Source organism: Portunus trituberculatus, chromosome 5 (genome assembly GCF_017591435.1).
Source record: "Portunus trituberculatus isolate SZX2019 chromosome 5, ASM1759143v1, whole genome shotgun sequence".
Classification (NCBI taxonomy): domain Eukaryota; kingdom Metazoa; phylum Arthropoda; class Malacostraca; order Decapoda; family Portunidae; genus Portunus; species Portunus trituberculatus.
Window position 1 is genome coordinate 572,398 of NC_059259.1, and position 17,130 is coordinate 589,527.

The window sequence follows — 17,130 nt, forward strand, 5'->3', positions numbered from 1 at the left end:
TACATTACATTCCGCTCATACGTAAGTTTCTTTAGTCCTTTCTTGCTGTACTTTTCTGGGTTATGAACCACTTCCTCAGTCTCATATCCAAGATTCTCCAGAAAAACTCTTTCTTCTCCTCTTCTGTCCTCTCTTCATTTTTTTCAAAGCCTCCTTTCTCAACTCATTTAACATTTCTCTTTCCTTTTCACCGAGATCTCTTCTCAACCAAATCTTCCTTGTTGTTTCCTGCTGGGCTAGCCTCCATGACTTCTCCACCAATTCATCTACATCCTTTTGTGACTTAAGTTTGATTCTTATTGGCCTCATACCTTCTCTTGTGAACTTTCCAATTCTATGGAAGTCCTCTATTTCTTGTACTAGGTCTTTTCCTCCTCCTGCACCACATTAATGATATTATTTATCACCTTTTTATGTTTTCTCTCTCTCCATTTTACTCGGTGTCTTATCCTCCTCCACACCAAATATCACCACACATCTCTTTTTGTCTACAGTTTCCCTCACCAATGTCTCATTTGATTTAATAACCTTCACCACTTTCTCAGCAATCTTCTCTTCTATGATCTGTTGATCTATAATTTCAGCAAGGCCCAAAGTTTTCTCCCCAGACTCTTTGATTTCCTTTTCCAGACTTGCAACTTTGTAATTTACCTCCTTTCTTTCCACTTCCTGACTTTTTTTCCATTCAGCCTGCTTCTCCATCACTTTTCCTAGAGATTCTCCACATTTTTCGCAATTCACTTTAATTAGCTTAACTTCCTCTTTCAGTGCTTCATTTTCCTTCTTCATATCGGCACACTCTTTCAATACATTGTCATAACTCGTTTCCAGGCCCCATACTTTTCAAACAGTTTTCAATTTTACCTTCCAACTCCAGAATTTTCTTCACATAAGCGCTCTTCTCCATTATTCCTTGAAATCCTGTGAAGTCTGATTCATCTTTCGAGTTCACGGCCGCCATGTTGCGCAGATGTAAACAAACCAGCTGATGGCTCAAACGCAGGCTACAGTTTATATTTACCTTCCTGGACATTATTTTGCTAATCAACAGTTAACATGACTATATGGAGACGGGACAAACATTACCAGCTCCTTTCCCACCTTGGTTACTCTTAGGCAATGGTAACTGTAGAATTAGAGATGATTGCTCTGGAGCTCAGCGACCACATCCGCCATCGACGATGTCCCGTGTGTGTGTGTGTGTGTGTGTGTGTGTGTGTGTCTGTGTGTGTGTGTGTGGAGATGGTAGACAGTGCAGGAAAGATTTGATGTGGTGTGATTCAAGGAAGTGGTTTCAAGGTGTTGGAATGTAAGTTTTTAATGATTCTTTACTTTTGGGTGGCATCTTCAGTGGGACACACACACTCACTCTCTCTCTCTCTCTCTCTCTCTCTCTCTCTCTCTCTCTCTCTCTCTCTCTCTCTCTCTCTCTCTCTCTCTCTCTCTCTCTCTCTCTCTCTCTCTCTCTCTCTCACCATCTTTCCCCCATAGAGTTGTGTGTTTTTGTCTTTTTCTTTGTCTTTATGTGAGACTGTTGAAAAATTTGATCAGTCTCATGTTCCACTATTTTCCCTCCTTTACACTGCCTCCTGTCTTGTAGAGTTTTTGTCTGTCATGTGTTGAATTTTTTTGCGTGTTACCTCTAAGTTTTCACATACATCAGCTCCTCTCCTTCAAATCACTGCATAGCTACGGAAAACAAGCTCCTCTACACTGCAAGAGCTTCAATTCCTCAAGTGTATCTGTCTCTTATCTTAGGAACTTTCACATCACCTCTATCTATCCTTTGAACTGGCTCCCATCTTGTAGAACTGGATAATCTTCACTCGTGTCTGCCTTCCATTTTGTGCTCTACTCGTGTGTTCAGCCACTTGATATATTGCCTTGTAAACACACCCCCAACACCTTCTTGCCTCCCTCAGGTCATCACTCTGCTGGTGAAGACTGGCTCTCATCTGCTGGAGCCGTCCCTCAAGCTTGGTGAGGCGCTGGTCACTGCTGCCGCCTCTGACAATGTGCGGCGCCTCAAGTCTTACCAGCTGGCTGAAGTGGACTTGAGCCTGCAGGACCCATGTGGCCGGTCTGCACTGCATGCTGTGAGTGTGGGAAGGGCAGTGGGCTGTGATAAGGCACGGCTGTGGAGCTTGAGAGAGAGAGAGAGAGAGAGAGAGAGAGAGAGAGAGAGAGAGAGAGAGAGAGAGAGAGAGAGAGAGAGAGAGAGTGTGTGAGCGAGAACCCGTAATTGCTCATTTTATTCTTGCGTTCCTCACCCTCTTGTATTCTCTCATTCCTCATTACATTATTGCATTATTTCTAAGTTTGTCTTATTCTTTCATGTTTTGTTTTGTTCTGTTTTGTTCCCTATCTCAGCAATTTCCATCCTAAGTTCTTTCTATCACATCAGTTTTCATCCTAAGTTCTTTCTATCACATCAGTTTTCATCCTAAGTTCCTTCTACCACATCAGTTTTCATCCTAAGTTCCTTCTATCACAATAGTTTTCATCCTCAGTTTGGACAGTTCCTTCTATTCATGTTTCACTCCCATCCTTGCCACTCCATACAGCCATCATTGTTACACTCTCCTTCCCTTCACCCCTCCAGTCCCTTCCCTTCAACCTCTCCAATGCCTTCCCTTCGCCTCTCTAATTCCTTCCCTTCACCTCTCCCCTGCAACACCTTCCCTTTCCTTCACCTCTCCACTGCAACACCATCCTTCCATCTCTCCACTGCAACACCATCCTTTCACCTCTCCACTGCAACACCATCCTTTCACCTCTCCACTGCAACACCATCCTTTCACCTCTCCACTGCAACACCGTCCTTTCACCTCTCCACTTCAATGCCTTCCTTTCCCTCCACCTCTCCCCTGCAATGCCTTCCCTTCCCTTCACATCTCCAGTCCCTTCCTTTCCCTTTTTCCCCTCTCCACTACACTGCCTTCCTCTCCCGCCAGGCCTGCACGGTGGGGTCCGAGGAGGGTGTGCAGTTGTTGCTGGCTGCTGGCGTCCCCACAGATGAGGTAGACCGGACAGATCTCACTCCTGCAATGTGTGCTCAGATCAACAACCATCAACACATCATTGAGCTTCTTGAGGCACACCAAAAGCACAATGGTCAGTGATTCTATGTGTGTGTGTGTATTTACCTAGTTGTAGTTTTACAGGGCCTGGGCTTTGTGCTCGTGTGGTCCTGTCTCCATATCTACACTTATCCAATTTTTCTTTAAAACTATGCACACTTGTTGCTGACACCACTTCCTCACTCAAACTGTTCCAAGTCTCAACACATTTTTGTGTGTGGGTGTGTGTGTGTATGTGTGTGTGTGATTCACTGTTTGATCTGCTGCAGTCTCTGACGAGACAGCCAGACGTTACCCTACGGAATGAGCTCAGAGCTCATTATTTCCGATCTTCGGATAGGCCTGAGACCAGGCACACACCACACACCGGGACAACAAGGTCACAACTCCTTGATTTACATCCTGTACCTACTCACTGCTAGGTGAGCAGGGGCTACATGTGAAAGGAGACACACCCAAATATCTCCAGGGGAGAATCGAATGGTCCTCTGGCTTGTGAAGCCAGCGCTCTAACCACTGAGCTACCGGGCCGTGTGTGTGTGTGTGTGTGTGTGTGTGTGTTTACCTAGTTGTATTTACCTAGTTTTATATTACAGGGTTCAAGTGAGGATCTTAGTGACCTGTCTCCATATCTACATTTATCCCACTTTTCCTTAAATTTGTGCGCACTTTCTGCTGCTAAAGTCTCTTCACTTAATCTATTCCATATGTCCACCGTCCTGTGTGGAAAACTGAACTTCTTAATGTTCCTCAGACACTGACTTTTTATGATATTCTTGGAGTGTCCTCTTTTTTGTGTCTCCATCTTCCGTCAAGTGTTACCAAATCTTGTCTGTCTATCTTTTCCATTCAGTTTACTAACTTACACATTGTTATTAGGTCTCCTCTTTCCCGTGTATCCTTTAAAGTTGGTAGTTCCATTTCCTTTAGTCTTTCTTCATAGGGAATATCCTTTATTTTCACGGGACCATCTTTGTAGCGGTCCTATGTGTGATTCACTATGGTCATATGCTGGTCACCCAGCCATCCTTTCCCTACAGAAAGAGCTCAGAGCTCATACTGACTGGTCTTTGGGTAGGACTGAGACCACATCACACACCACACACACTGGGGAAGCAAGGCCACAACCACTTGAGTTACATCCCGTATCTAATAATTGCTAGGTGAACAGGCTGGGGCTACACATTAAGAGGCTTGTCCATTTGCCTCACTGCTCCCAGGACTTGAGAACTCGGGCCCTTATGGTTGTGGGCTGAGTGTGCTAACCACTACACTATATGATGTGTGTGTGTGTGTGTGTGTGTGTGTGTGTGTGTGTGTGTTTTTGTCCCAAAAAAGAAATGGCAGAAGAATGCATATTATCAAGAAGTTTATTTTCTGAGACCTCCTGACACTCTTCCTTCTAATCTACACACACACACACATACATACATGCACACACACACACACACACACACACACACAAGACCAACCAAGGCTTTTTTACAGACATGTGAACAACAACATCAAAAATAGAGAAAGTATTGAAAGTTTAGAAGTAAATGGAGTATGCAGTGAAGATCCCAGGGAAATGGCAGAGGCTATGAATGGATGCTTTCGGAAGGTATTCACAAAGGAGACTGCTTTTGACAAACCACTGGTAATGGAACAGAAAGGGATTATGAAGGAGTTTCAAGTAACGGTGGAGGAGATCAAGAACATGATGGGGAGTTTAGAAGTGAGAAAAGCTGTGGGACCTGATGGGGTATCAGGATGGATTTTAAGAGAATGCAGGAGCAATTGGCAGAAAAAGTTTGTGAAGTAATTGATGCCTCATTAAGGGAAGGTGTAGTGCCCCAAGACTGGAAAAGAGCTAACATTGTCCCAATCTATAAATCAGGTAACAAGAGAGACCCATTGAACTATAGACCAGTGTCACTTACAAGTGTGGTAGCTAAGATGTGTGAGAGGGTGGTGAAGACTAGATGGACAGACTTCTTGGAGAAAAATGACATACTTTGTGAGTGTCAATTTGGTTTTAGGAAAGGGCGTTCATGCACGACAAACCTGATATGTTACTATTCGAGGGTGATAGATGTAATACAGGAAAGAGATGGTTGGGCTGATGGAATATATCTGGATTTAAAAAAGGCCTTTGATAAGGTACCACACCAGAGACTGATCTGGAAACTTGAAATGGTAGGAGGAGTGCATGGCAGTTTACTAAAATGGATGGAAGACTTTTGGTAGGAAGAGAAATGAGAACAATAATTAAGGACAGACCATCAGAATGGGGATTGGTGGAGAGTGGAGTTCCACAGGGATCAGTGTTGGCACCAGTAATGTTCAGTCTACATAAATGACATGGTGGATGGGGTGTCCAGTTATGTGAGCCTATTTGCAGACGATGCAAAATTGTTACGAAAAGTGAGATGTGACAAAGATTGCGAACTACTCCAGGAAGACTTGGACAGAATATGGAAATGGAGCTGTACATGGCAAATGGAGTTCAACACGACAAAATGCAAGAAAATAGAGTTTGGCAAGAGTGAAAGAAGAATCAGGAGTATGTACAAGATAGGAAATGAAGACATAAAACCAGTCATGAAGAAAAAGACCTTGGGGTGACAATTACCAATGACCTATCGCCAGAGAGACATATAAACAAAATAATTGGAGAAGTATTGAACTTATTGAGGAACATAAGAGTGGCGTTCGTATATCTAGATGAAGAAATGATGAAGAAAATAATTACTGCAATGATAAGACCGAGGCTTGAATATGCAACAATACAGTGGGCTCGAACTTAAAGAAACACATAAGGAAACTAGAGAAAGTACAGAGGGCTGCAACGAAAATGGTGCCTGACTTAAGAGATTTGACTTATGAAGACAGACTGAAAAGAATGCAACTTCCAACCCTGGAAAACAGAAGAGAAAGGGAGACCTGATAGCAATATACAGAGTGATGATTGGCATGGAAAAAATGGATAGGAAGATCTGTGTATGTGGAATGGAAGAATGTCGAGAGGGCATGGGAAAAAACTAAAATGGCCACTTATAGGAGAGATGTGAAAAAATATAGCTTCCCTCATAGAAGGGTGGAAGCATGGAATAGTTTAGACGTGGAAGTGGTCAACGCAAGGAATATTCATGATTTTAAGAAAAAGCTGGACATTAATAGATATGGAGACGGGACAACACGAGCATAGCTCTTTTCCCGTATGTTACAATTAGGTAAATACAATTAGGTAAATACACACACACACACACACACACACACACCAGAGAGTAAAGGAATGCACAAGATTCAGAGGAAACGATGAGCCGGCGATATTGGACCTAGTTTTTACAATGGGTATACAAATGAATGATGATATAAGATATAAGTGCCCATTGGGAAAGAGTGACCATGCAATATTAGAAATAGATATAGAAGAGGGAAAGGAAGATAGAGACGATTCATACAAAGAAGACCGATTAAATTACAGGAAGGCTGATATTGAGAATCTCAAGAACTATTTAAAAAACGTAGACTTGGAGGAGATGGAAAACTCAGAGACAATGCAAGACAAATATAACTTATTTTCGGAAATGTACAAAACAGGAGTCAGGGAATATGTCCCAAAATATAGACATAAAGAAGAAGGAAAGAAAGATTGGTTTAATGCAAGGTGTGCCAAGGCAAAGGAGAAAAGAGATGGAGCATGGAAAAGGTGGAGGAGAAATAGGAATCCAGCAAATAAGGAAAACTTCAAAGCAGCAATAAATGAATATGTTAAGGTGAGGAAGGAAGAGGAAAAGAACTTTGAAAAAGACATTGTCGAAAAATGTAAGGAGCAACCAAAATTGTTCTATAGATTCATAAATGGAAAAATTAGGCAAAAAGAAACAACAGAAAGGTTAAAAGGAGAGAACGGGATGGTGGAAGACCCAAAAAGTATAGCAGAACTATTAAATAAAAAATTCCAGGAGGTCTTTACTAACGAATCCAAATTCGAGAGGCCACAGAGTAATAGAGAGACTATACAACATCATAAAATGCTCAATAGAAAATGGAACAGTACCAGTAGAATGGAAAAGAGCTGAGGTGGTTCCCATATATAAGAGTGGAAGGAAAGAAGAACCTTTGAATTACAGACCGGTATCACTAACTAGTGTAATATGCAAGATGTGTGAAAGAATAATAAAGAAACAATGGATCGAGTTCCTTGAAGACAACAAAGTAATATCAAATAGCCAATTTGGTTTTAGAAAAGGACGGTCTTGTGTAACTAATTTATTGAGTTTCTATTCTAGAATAGTTGATAGAGTACAAGAGAGAGAGAGATGGGTTGACTGCATTTATTTGGATTTAAAAAAGGCGTTTGACAAAGTGCCACATGCAAGATTACTATGGAAGTTAGAGGAGAAGGGTGGCTTAAAAGGAAGTACATTGAGATGGATAGAAAATTATTTGAGGGGGAGAGAAATAAGGACGGTAGTTAAAGATATGAAGTCCAAGTGGAGAGCAGTAGTAGAAAGCGGAGTGCCACAGGGGTCAGTATTGACACCAATACTTTTCCTCATTTATATTAATGACATGCCAGAAGGAGTGAACAGCTACATAAATTTGTTTGCGGACGATACAAAACTGTGCAGAGTTATAAAGCAAAAGGAGGATTGTGAAATACTGCAAGAAGACATAAATAAGATCTGGGAAGGGAGTAAGAAGTGGGAAATGGAATTCAATGTGAACAAAAGTCATGTCATGGAAATGGGAAAGAGTGAAAGACGACCTGTGGGAATCTATAAGATGGGAGGTGGAGTAGAACTGGAGAAAGTAAAAAAGGAAAAGGACTTAGGAGTGACTATGGAAGAAAACAATCAACCAGTAAGCCATATTGATAGAATTTTTAGAGAAACATATAATTTGCTAAGGAATATTGGAGTAGCATTTCACTACATGGACAAAGAAATGATAAAGAAATTGATAAGTACTATAATAAGACCCAGATTGGAATATGCAGGAGTAGTGTGGACCCCTCATAAAAAGAAACACATGAGGAAATTGGAGAGGCTACAAAGAATAGCTACAAGAATGGTTCCAGAATTTGAAGAGATGACATGAGGAGAGACTAAAGGCTATGGATCTACCAACCCTAGAACAAAGAATGGAGAGAGGAGACCTGATACAAGTTTATAAATTGATCAGCGGAATGGACCAAGTGGATAATGAGAAACTGATCCTGAGAGAAGAATATGACATCCGAAGCTCAAGATCGCATAATAAAAAAGCTTGTCTGAGAGATATTAAAAAATATAGTTTCCCGTAGAGATGTATTGAGACGTGGAACAGTTTAGATGAAGAAGTAGTGTCTGCAACGAGTGTGCATACTTTTAAAGTAAGATTGGATAAGTGTAGATATGGAGACGGGGCCACACGAGCATAAAGCCCAGGCCCTGTAAAACTACAACTAGGTAAATACACACACACACACATGCACATAGACACGTAATAAAAATAGACATAGATAAAAGGTATAATATATGGAGGAGAGACAGAGTGGGTAAAGGAGGAGGAGGAGTCATGATGATGTTAAGGAAGGAGATAGTGGTAAATCAAGTGGGGTTTGGGGAAGGAAAATCAGAAATACTGTATGTTAAGATGCATATTAACAAAAAGGAGATAACAATCATTGGAACATATGTGCCACCAAAAACAAACTCATGGACTAACCAAGAATATAGAGACATGATAGATGACACAATAAGGAGTCTTACAAGAATCATTAAGGAAAGGAGAAAAGTGATATTGGTAGGAGATTTCAACTGTAAGGAGGTAGACTGGGAAAATTATGAAAGTGGTATGGGGGAAGATGCCTGGGGAGATAGATTCCTGAACCTAATGATAGATAATTTGATGGTCCAAAGAGTAAAGGAAACCACGAGATTCAGAGGAAACGATGAGCCGGCAAGATTAGACCTAGTTTTTATAAGGGATATACCAATTAATGATGATATAAGATACAAGTGCCCATTGGGAAAGAGTGACCATGTAATATTAGAAATGGATATAGAAGAAGGAAAGGAAGATAGAGATGAATCATACAAAGGAGACCGATTAAATTACAGAAAGGCTGATATTGAGAATCTCAAGAACTATTTTAAAAACGTAAACTGGGAGGAGATGGAAAACTCATTAACGGTTCAAGAGAAATATAACTTATTTTTAGAAATATACAAAACTGGGGTCAGGAATATGTTCTGAAATATAGACCTAAAGAAGAAGGAAAGAAAGATTGGTTTAATGCAAGATGTGCTAGGGCAAAGGAGAAACGAGATGGAACATGGAAAAGGTGGAGAAGAAACAGAAATCCAGAAAATAAGGAAAACTTCAAAACAGCAAGAAATGAATATGCTAAGGTGAGAAAGAAGAAGAAAAGAACTATGAAAAGGACATTGTCGAAAAATGTAAGGAACAACCAAAATTGTTCTACAGATTCATAAATGGAAAAATAAGACAAAAAGAAACAATAGAAAGGTTAAAAGGAGAAAATGGAATGGTGGAAGACCCAAAAAGTATGGCAGAACTGTTAAATAGTAAATTTCATGAGGTCTTTACTAAGGAATCCAAATTTGAAAGACCACAGGGTAATAGAGACTGTCTATATGAAAGAGATTAAAGTAACCAAGCTTGAAATAAAAAAGTTGATGACGGAATTGGATGAGGAAAAGGCAATGGGACCGGATGAAGTCTCAGGCAGAATACTGAAAGAATGTAGGAAGAACTAGCAAGTCCAATATACAACATCATAAAATGCTCAATAGAAAATGGAACAGTGCCAGTGGAGTGGAAAAGAGCTGAGGTGGTTCCCATATATAAGAGCGGAAGGAAGGAAGAACCTTTAAATTACAGACCGGTATCACTAACTAGTGTAATATGCAAGATGTGTGAAAAAGTAATAAAGAAGCAATGGATTGAGTTTCTTGAAGACAACAAAATATTATCAAATAGCCAATTTGGTTTTAGAAAAGGTCGGTCATGTGTGACAAATTTATTGAGTTTCTACTCTAGAATAGTTGATAAAGTACAAGAGAGAGAGGGATGGGTTGACTGTATTTATTTAGATCTAAAAAAGGCTTTTGATAAAGTGCCACATGAAAGATTACAATGGAAGTTAGAGGAGAAGGGTGGCTTAAAAGGAAGCACATTGAGATGGATGAAGAATTACTTAAGGGGGAGAGAAATATGGACGATAGTTAAAGATATGAAGTCCAAGTGGAGAATAGTTGACAGCGGAGTGCCACAGGGGTCAGTATTGGCACCAATACTTTTTCTCGTATATATAAATGACATGCCAGAGGGAGTGAACAGCTACATAAATCTGTTTGCGGACGATGCGAAACTGTGCAGAGTCATTAAACAAAAAGAGGATTGTGAAATACTACAGGAAGACTTGAACAAGATCTGGAAATGGAGCAAAACATGGAAGATGGAATTCAATGTGGACAAAAGCCATGTCATGGAAATGGGAAAAAGTGAAAGATGACCAGTGGGAATCTATAAGATGGGAGATGGAGTAGAACTAGAAAAAGTAAAAAAGGAAAAGGACTTGGGAGTGACAATAGAAGAAAATAATCAACCGGTAAGCCATATTGATAGAATTTTCAGAGAGACGTATAATTTGCTAAGGAATATTGGAGTAGCATTTCACTATATGGACAAGGAAATGATGAAGAAATTGATAAGTACTAAAATAAGACCTAGATTGGAATATGCAGGAGTTGTGTGGACTCCCATAAAAGAAACACATAAGAAAATTAGAGAGACTACAAAAAATGGCTACAAGAATGGTTCCAGAATTTAAAGGGATGGCATATGAGGAGAGACTAAAGGCAATGGATCTACCAACCTTGGAGCAGAGAAGAGAGAGAGGATCTGATACAAGTTTATAAATTGATTAATGGAATGGATGAAGTGGATAATGAGAAACTGATCCTGAGAGAAGAATATGACTTTAGAAGCACAAGATCGCATAGTAAGAAACTAAGGAAGGGACGATGTCTGAGAGATGTTAAAAAATTTAGTTTCCTGCAAAGATGTGTTGAGACCTGGAACAGTTTGAGTGAGGAAGTGGTGTCAGCAAAGAGTGTGCATAGTTTTAAAGAAAAATTGGATAAGTGTAGATATGGAGACGGGACCACACGAGCATAAAGCCCAGGCCCTGTAAAACTACAACTAGGTACAACTAGGTAAATACACACCACGTAGTGTAGTGGTTAGCACCCTCAACTCACAATCGAGAGGGCCGGGTTCGAGTCCCAGGGCAGCGAGGCAAATGGGCAAGCCTCTTAATGTGTGGTCCCTGTTCACCTAGCAGTAAATAGGTATGGAATGTAACTCGAGGGGTTGTGGCCTCGCTTTCCCGGTGTGTGTTGTGTGTTATGTGGTCTCAGTCCTACCGGAAGATCGGTCTATGAGCTCTGAGCTCGCTCCATAACGGAGAAGACTGGCTGGGTGACCAGCAGGCGACCGAGGTGAATTACACACACACTTTACTAAATTTGTTTATCTATCTTCACTTAATTTGTTCTTATTCCAAACTATTCTACACATTTCTATTTACCATGTCTATCTATCTTGATTTTTTCCCTTACTCCAAAGTTCGATCTGGCTTATTCCTATTCCATTCAGTTCCTCACCTCTTGCCCTCCACACAGCGGCCCCGCATGCTGCACTACCCTTCACCACCTTACCAGAGGTTACATGGACTTCACATTCTATTATACTCAAAGTCCATCCATCTATCCATCCATTGTGACAGACAGACATTTCATCCATTGTGACAGACAGACACATACATTTCATCCATTGTGACAGACAGACACATACATTTCATCCACCCACCCATCCATTGTGACAGACAGACAGACAGACATTTCATCTATTTTCAAAAGCCATCACTTTCAAAAGCCATCACTGTGACATTTCTCAGGTGCCATTGAGGTGATTAGCCTGGTTCTGCTTCTACAACCATAAAAACATCTTAAAACCCAATTAACTTCACGATTTTCAAAAGTCATAGAGATATTAGCTGGATTATTATGACTTTCTACAGTTGATAATGTAGAAATGTTTGTAATCTGTCACTACAACCCTAAAATTAAACATGCAAGAATCTGTAACTGTAACAAGTGCCTTTTGAAAGTAGTGGAGGTGTGATGTAGAAGTGTTCCAGGTTGTAGTGAAGTGTCTTGCTCCACCGCCCAGCAGCCAACACACACCTTGATTTGCCTCAATGCATGGACAGGAGCCTTTGCATGATAAACACACCACTATTAGCCAGTGTTTGATTCACACCATACTGTAGGTCCCTGCTGCTCACTAGAGGCTTGCTATGCTCAGAGTCACCTTTGCATCTCCCCTTGCTGTGCGTGGAGTCAGGGTGTTGCTGCTCTGAACAAGCCTGCCTGTTGTGGCTGTTAACCCCTTCAGTACTGGGACGCATTTTTACCTTGAGTTTGGCAATTAGATGTTATTGACATTAGGAAGGGTCTATGGAGGTCAGAAGGTTAATGGCCAGTCTTCACTATTTTAGTACCCACATCAGCTGTATAAAATCACCAATTAGTAAGCAGAATGAATATGGAAATGCATCATAGCACTGAAGGGGTTGGAGTTAATGGTCAACACAGTGACTCCAGGAATGATAGACTCTCTACCATGATAGGTCCTGGCAATGCTGACTTTGTGCCTAACTCAACCTTCAAGTCTGGTTGGCATCTACGCTTCCTCACCAGATTTCGCAATAAGTACGGTGGGTTTGTTTTGAGTAAAGCACACACACGTTTTGCTTATTGGGTCGTCTTGATACCGTTTGTGACTGCATGTGTGAATACTGTGTGTGTGTGTGTGTATATTTACCCAGTTGTATTGTACAGGGTTTGAGTGGGGCTCATCATAGTGTCCTGTCTCCATATCTCCATTTATTTAGTTTTTCTTTAAAGTTATGCACACTATGTGCTGTAACAATTTCATTATCCAATGCATTAAATTTTTCCATATGTGTGTGTGTGTGTGTATTTACCTAGTTGTAGTTTTACAGGGCCTGGGCTTTATGCTGGTGTGGCCCCGTCTCCATATCTACACTTATCCAATCTTACTTTAAAAGTATGCACACTCGTTGCAGACACTACTTCTTCATTTTAACTGTTCCACGTCTCAATACAGCTTTGTGGGAAACTATATTTTTTAATATCTCTCAGACATCTTCCTTTATTCAGCTTTTTACTATGCGATCTTGTGTTTCGAATGTCATATTCTTCTTCTCATGGTCAGTTTCTCATTATCCACTTGGTCCATTCCGTTGATCAATTTATAAACTTGTATCAGGTCTCCTCTCTCCCTTCTTTGTTCCAGGTTTGGCAGATCCATAGCCTTTAGTCTCTCCTCATATGTCATCCCTTCAAATTCTGGAACCATTTTTGTAGCCATTTTTTGTAGTCTCTCCAGCTTCCTTATGTGTTTCTTTTTATGAGGGGTCCACACTACTCCTGCATATTCCAATCTGGGTCTTATTATAGTACTTATCAATTTCTTCATCATTTCTTTGTCCGTGTAGTGAAATGCTACTCCAATATTCCTTAGCAAATTACATGTTTCTCAAAAAATTCTATCAATATGGCTTACCGGTTGATTGTTTTCTTCCATCGTCACTCCTAAGTCCTTTTCCTTTTTAACTTTTCTTCAGTTCTACTCCATCTCCCATCTTATAGATTCCCACAGGTCGTCTTTCTCTTTCCCACTTCCATGACATGGCTTTTGTCCACATTGAATTCCATCTCCCACTTTTTACTCCATTCACAGATCTTATATAGGTCTTCCTGCAGTATTTCACAATCCTCTTTTTGCCTTAAAATTCTGCAGTTTCATATCATCCGCAAACAGATTTATGTAGCTGTTCACTCCCTCTGGCATGTCGTTAATATATATGAGGAAAAGTATTGGTGCTAATACTGATCCCTGCGGCACTCCGTTTTCTACTGCTCTCCACTTGGACTTCATATCTTTAACTACTGTCCTTATTTCTCTCCCCCTCAAATAATTTTCCATCCATCTCAATGTGCTTCCTGTTAAGCCACCCTTCTCTAACTTCCACAGTAATCTTGCATGTGGCACATTGTCAAACGCCTTTTTTACAGGGCCTGGGCTTTACGCTGGTGTGGCCCCGTCTCCATATCTACACTTATCCAATTTCTCTTTAAAACTATGCACACTCGTTGCTGACACCACTTCCTCACTCAAACTGTTCCAAGTCTCAACACATCTTTGTGGGAAACTATATTTTTTAACATCTCTCAGACATCTTCCCTTTCTCAGCTTTTTACTATGCAATCTTGTGCTTCTAATGTCATATTCTTCTCAGGATCAGTTTCTCATTATCCACTTGGTCCATTCCGTTGATCAATTTATAAACTTGTATCAGATCCCCTCTCTCCCTTCTCTGCTCCAATGTTGGAAGATCCATAGCTTTTAGTCTCTCCTCATATGTCATCCCTTCAAATTCTGGAACCATTCTTGTAGACATTTTTTGTAGTGTGTGTGTGTGTGGCAGGACATGGAAGTCGAGGGAGTGAGGTGGTGGTGTGTTGGGATTCAGCTTGATACTTCCATTACAGTGTTGTGGTGACGTGTGGGGAACATATTGGTTATTTGTGCTAATGTATGTTGATTTCCTGTTTAATATCTCTCTCTCTCATTTTATATTTGTCAGTGTACATTTCAGTATCTAACACACAGCCACACCCCTCCACCTCTTTTCTTCCGCAGGTCTGCCCGGCTAAAGTCTGCAGCCGACTCATGCATTCCTGTCTGTGTTGGCGGCCATCACACCACTGCTTACTGAGACCACCACCCACCTTCACTCTGCTCTGCTCTGCTCTGCACTGCTCTTCATGACTGGTGGTACACAGGCCAGTATTCAGAATCACTCTGCTCTCTTATCATGACTGTTTCGAAAGGCCCTGCAGATGATTAACCAGGTTCATAATGTAGAAATGGTGTTAATACGTCACCAGCAACAAAAGAACCTGCCACTTCAGCAGCAATAGTAAGCAATATCAAACACAAGGTAGATGAAAAGTGTGAGTCAGTAGAGATGCACACACACACACAGTGGCAACAAATGTATGTGTTAATTAAGGGTTAGCTCTCTGTCAGTTCACAAATAAGATGCCAGCATTCATAAACATTTTCCTCTCTTACCATCTGTGTTTTCAAAGGCTGTGAGGATGTTCAGCTGGATTCCCAAGTGTGTTTCTCCTCTTCTTAATGTAGAACCATGAAAACATCCTATAAAATTTGTCACTCGGCTCTGGCCTCTTGAAAGCAGTGAAGGTGTGGTAATGTGGTGCATGAGGCTTCATAATAAGATCAACCACAAGCAACCCACCTTGAGTCCAGCTGAACACTCAAGGTTTGTCTGCTGTCTTGCTGTATGCTCTCTCCCTCACCCACCCAGCACAGACCACAGTCAGGGTCAGGCTGTTGATTCATCACTTGTTACCTTGCTACAATGGAAGGCTGTGTCCTCCTTGTGTGTGTGTGTTTGCATGTTGTATGAGAAGCAAATCCTTGGTGTTTGGAAGACTTACCTCTCTCTCTCTCTCTCTCTCTCTCTCTCTCTCTCTCTCTCTCTCTCTCTCTTCCCATTTATCAATTAAGAAGGGAATTGTGCAGTATTGTGTCAGCTGTGAAGTAACAAAGTCGTGTCATTTTAGCCAACAGGGAACTGAGAACCGAGAAGAGGAAAGGTTTTAAAAATGCTGTGGCAGAATTGTCATTATTCTTTTTGTTTGTAATATTTGTATCAATGATTTAGTTTTAAGTAGAAAGATACTCCCTACTCTATACCTATGAAAGTCAGATGATTATATTTTCTATAACGATTATGTACATTTTACGATGATTGTAATTTTACGTGAAGTTAGGTTTTGTGATGTTGAAATGGCTGTGTTGCGTTGTGTTGGCTGGTTGGTTTGTTGTACTGAGATCATTCGTGTGTGTGTGTGTGTGTGTGTGTGTAACGATTAATTATTTTACGATGATTGTAATTTTACATGAAGTTAGGTTTGTGATGTTGAAATGGCTGTGTTGCGTTGTGTTGGCTGGTTGGTTTGCTGTACTGAGATTCATGTGTGTGTGTGTGTGTGTGTGTGAGCATGAGTGAGTGTAGCCATGCGTGAAGCTGTACAACAAATCTTCGCACAGTCCATAGAAGCATAACTCACCACACAGCTCTTCTCAGTCTTGTAACTATTTGCCTCTCATTATTCCCATGTACTGTGTGGCACTTCACTGTTACTGCTCCATTGCCCACCTTTGCATCACCACATTGCATAATACACACAAATTATGGCCTGTGATCTGTACATTGTTATTACTGAATTCAACACTTTATATATTCTCTCTCTCTCTTTAAAATAATACTGTAAACTACAAAAACATTAATTCTATTATGCTCTTACTACTGTACATAAAAATTTCTCACACACACACACACACACACATACTCATTCTTACGCATATCACACATTCACGCAGTCACTTGTCACCACCACCACCACCACCTGCACTGTTAACTTGAGCACTGTAATTATAGTTTGTAGTAAATCTGTAGTTGTAATAAACCTGTTGAATGTACTGGTGGTCTGTATCTGGTCTCCTTGTGGTGTAGTTAGTGGTATGGAGTCAAGGTATCGAGTGGCTGTGATCCTGTGTCCTCTAAACTGGGTCCGATTTTTAGTGTGGCTCTGAGGGACAAGTCAAGTTCTAGTGGTGAGGGTTGAGTTAAGGTATGGAGTGGCTGTGATCCTGTGTCCTCTCTACTGGGTCTGGTTTTTAGTGTGGCTCTGAGGGACAAGTCAAGGTGTGGTGGTACTAATGAGTGTTTTGTTGTCTTGCTGTTTCTGTTGGTACTTGGCCTCTACTGTATATCTGACTTCTTTATTTTTGTTTCTTTTGCATGTCCTCTTGTGAAATTATTTGTACTGACACTATTGTGGTTTACCTGGTCTGTATTAACATCACC

At 40.8% G+C, this 17,130-nt stretch overlaps 1 protein-coding gene and 1 long non-coding RNA gene across 5 annotated transcripts in view; one reads left to right on the top strand and one right to left on the bottom strand.

The window, feature by feature from the left end:
* The window catches only part of LOC123516084 (L-asparaginase 1-like), a 76,319-nt gene extending 59,577 nt beyond the window's left edge, over positions 1-16,742 (top strand). For all 4 annotated transcript variants that reach the window (XM_045275159.1, XM_045275148.1, XM_045275178.1 and 1 more), the window contains 3 exons: positions 1,923-2,096; positions 2,955-3,114; positions 14,871-16,742. In XM_045275159.1, the coding sequence (XP_045131094.1) occupies positions 1,923-2,096; positions 2,955-3,114; positions 14,871-14,884 (348 nt within the window). In that variant the 3' untranslated portion in view covers positions 14,885-16,742. The remainder of the gene's footprint in view (positions 1-1,922; positions 2,097-2,954; positions 3,115-14,870) is intronic.
* Positions 1,430-15,832, bottom strand: LOC123516114. The gene is made up of 2 exons (XR_006678097.1): positions 15,695-15,832; positions 1,430-1,470 (listed from the first exon to the last, which is right to left on the bottom strand). It is a non-coding gene; the product is annotated as an uncharacterized LOC123516114 (long non-coding RNA).
* Positions 16,743-17,130: the final 388 nt, after the last annotated feature.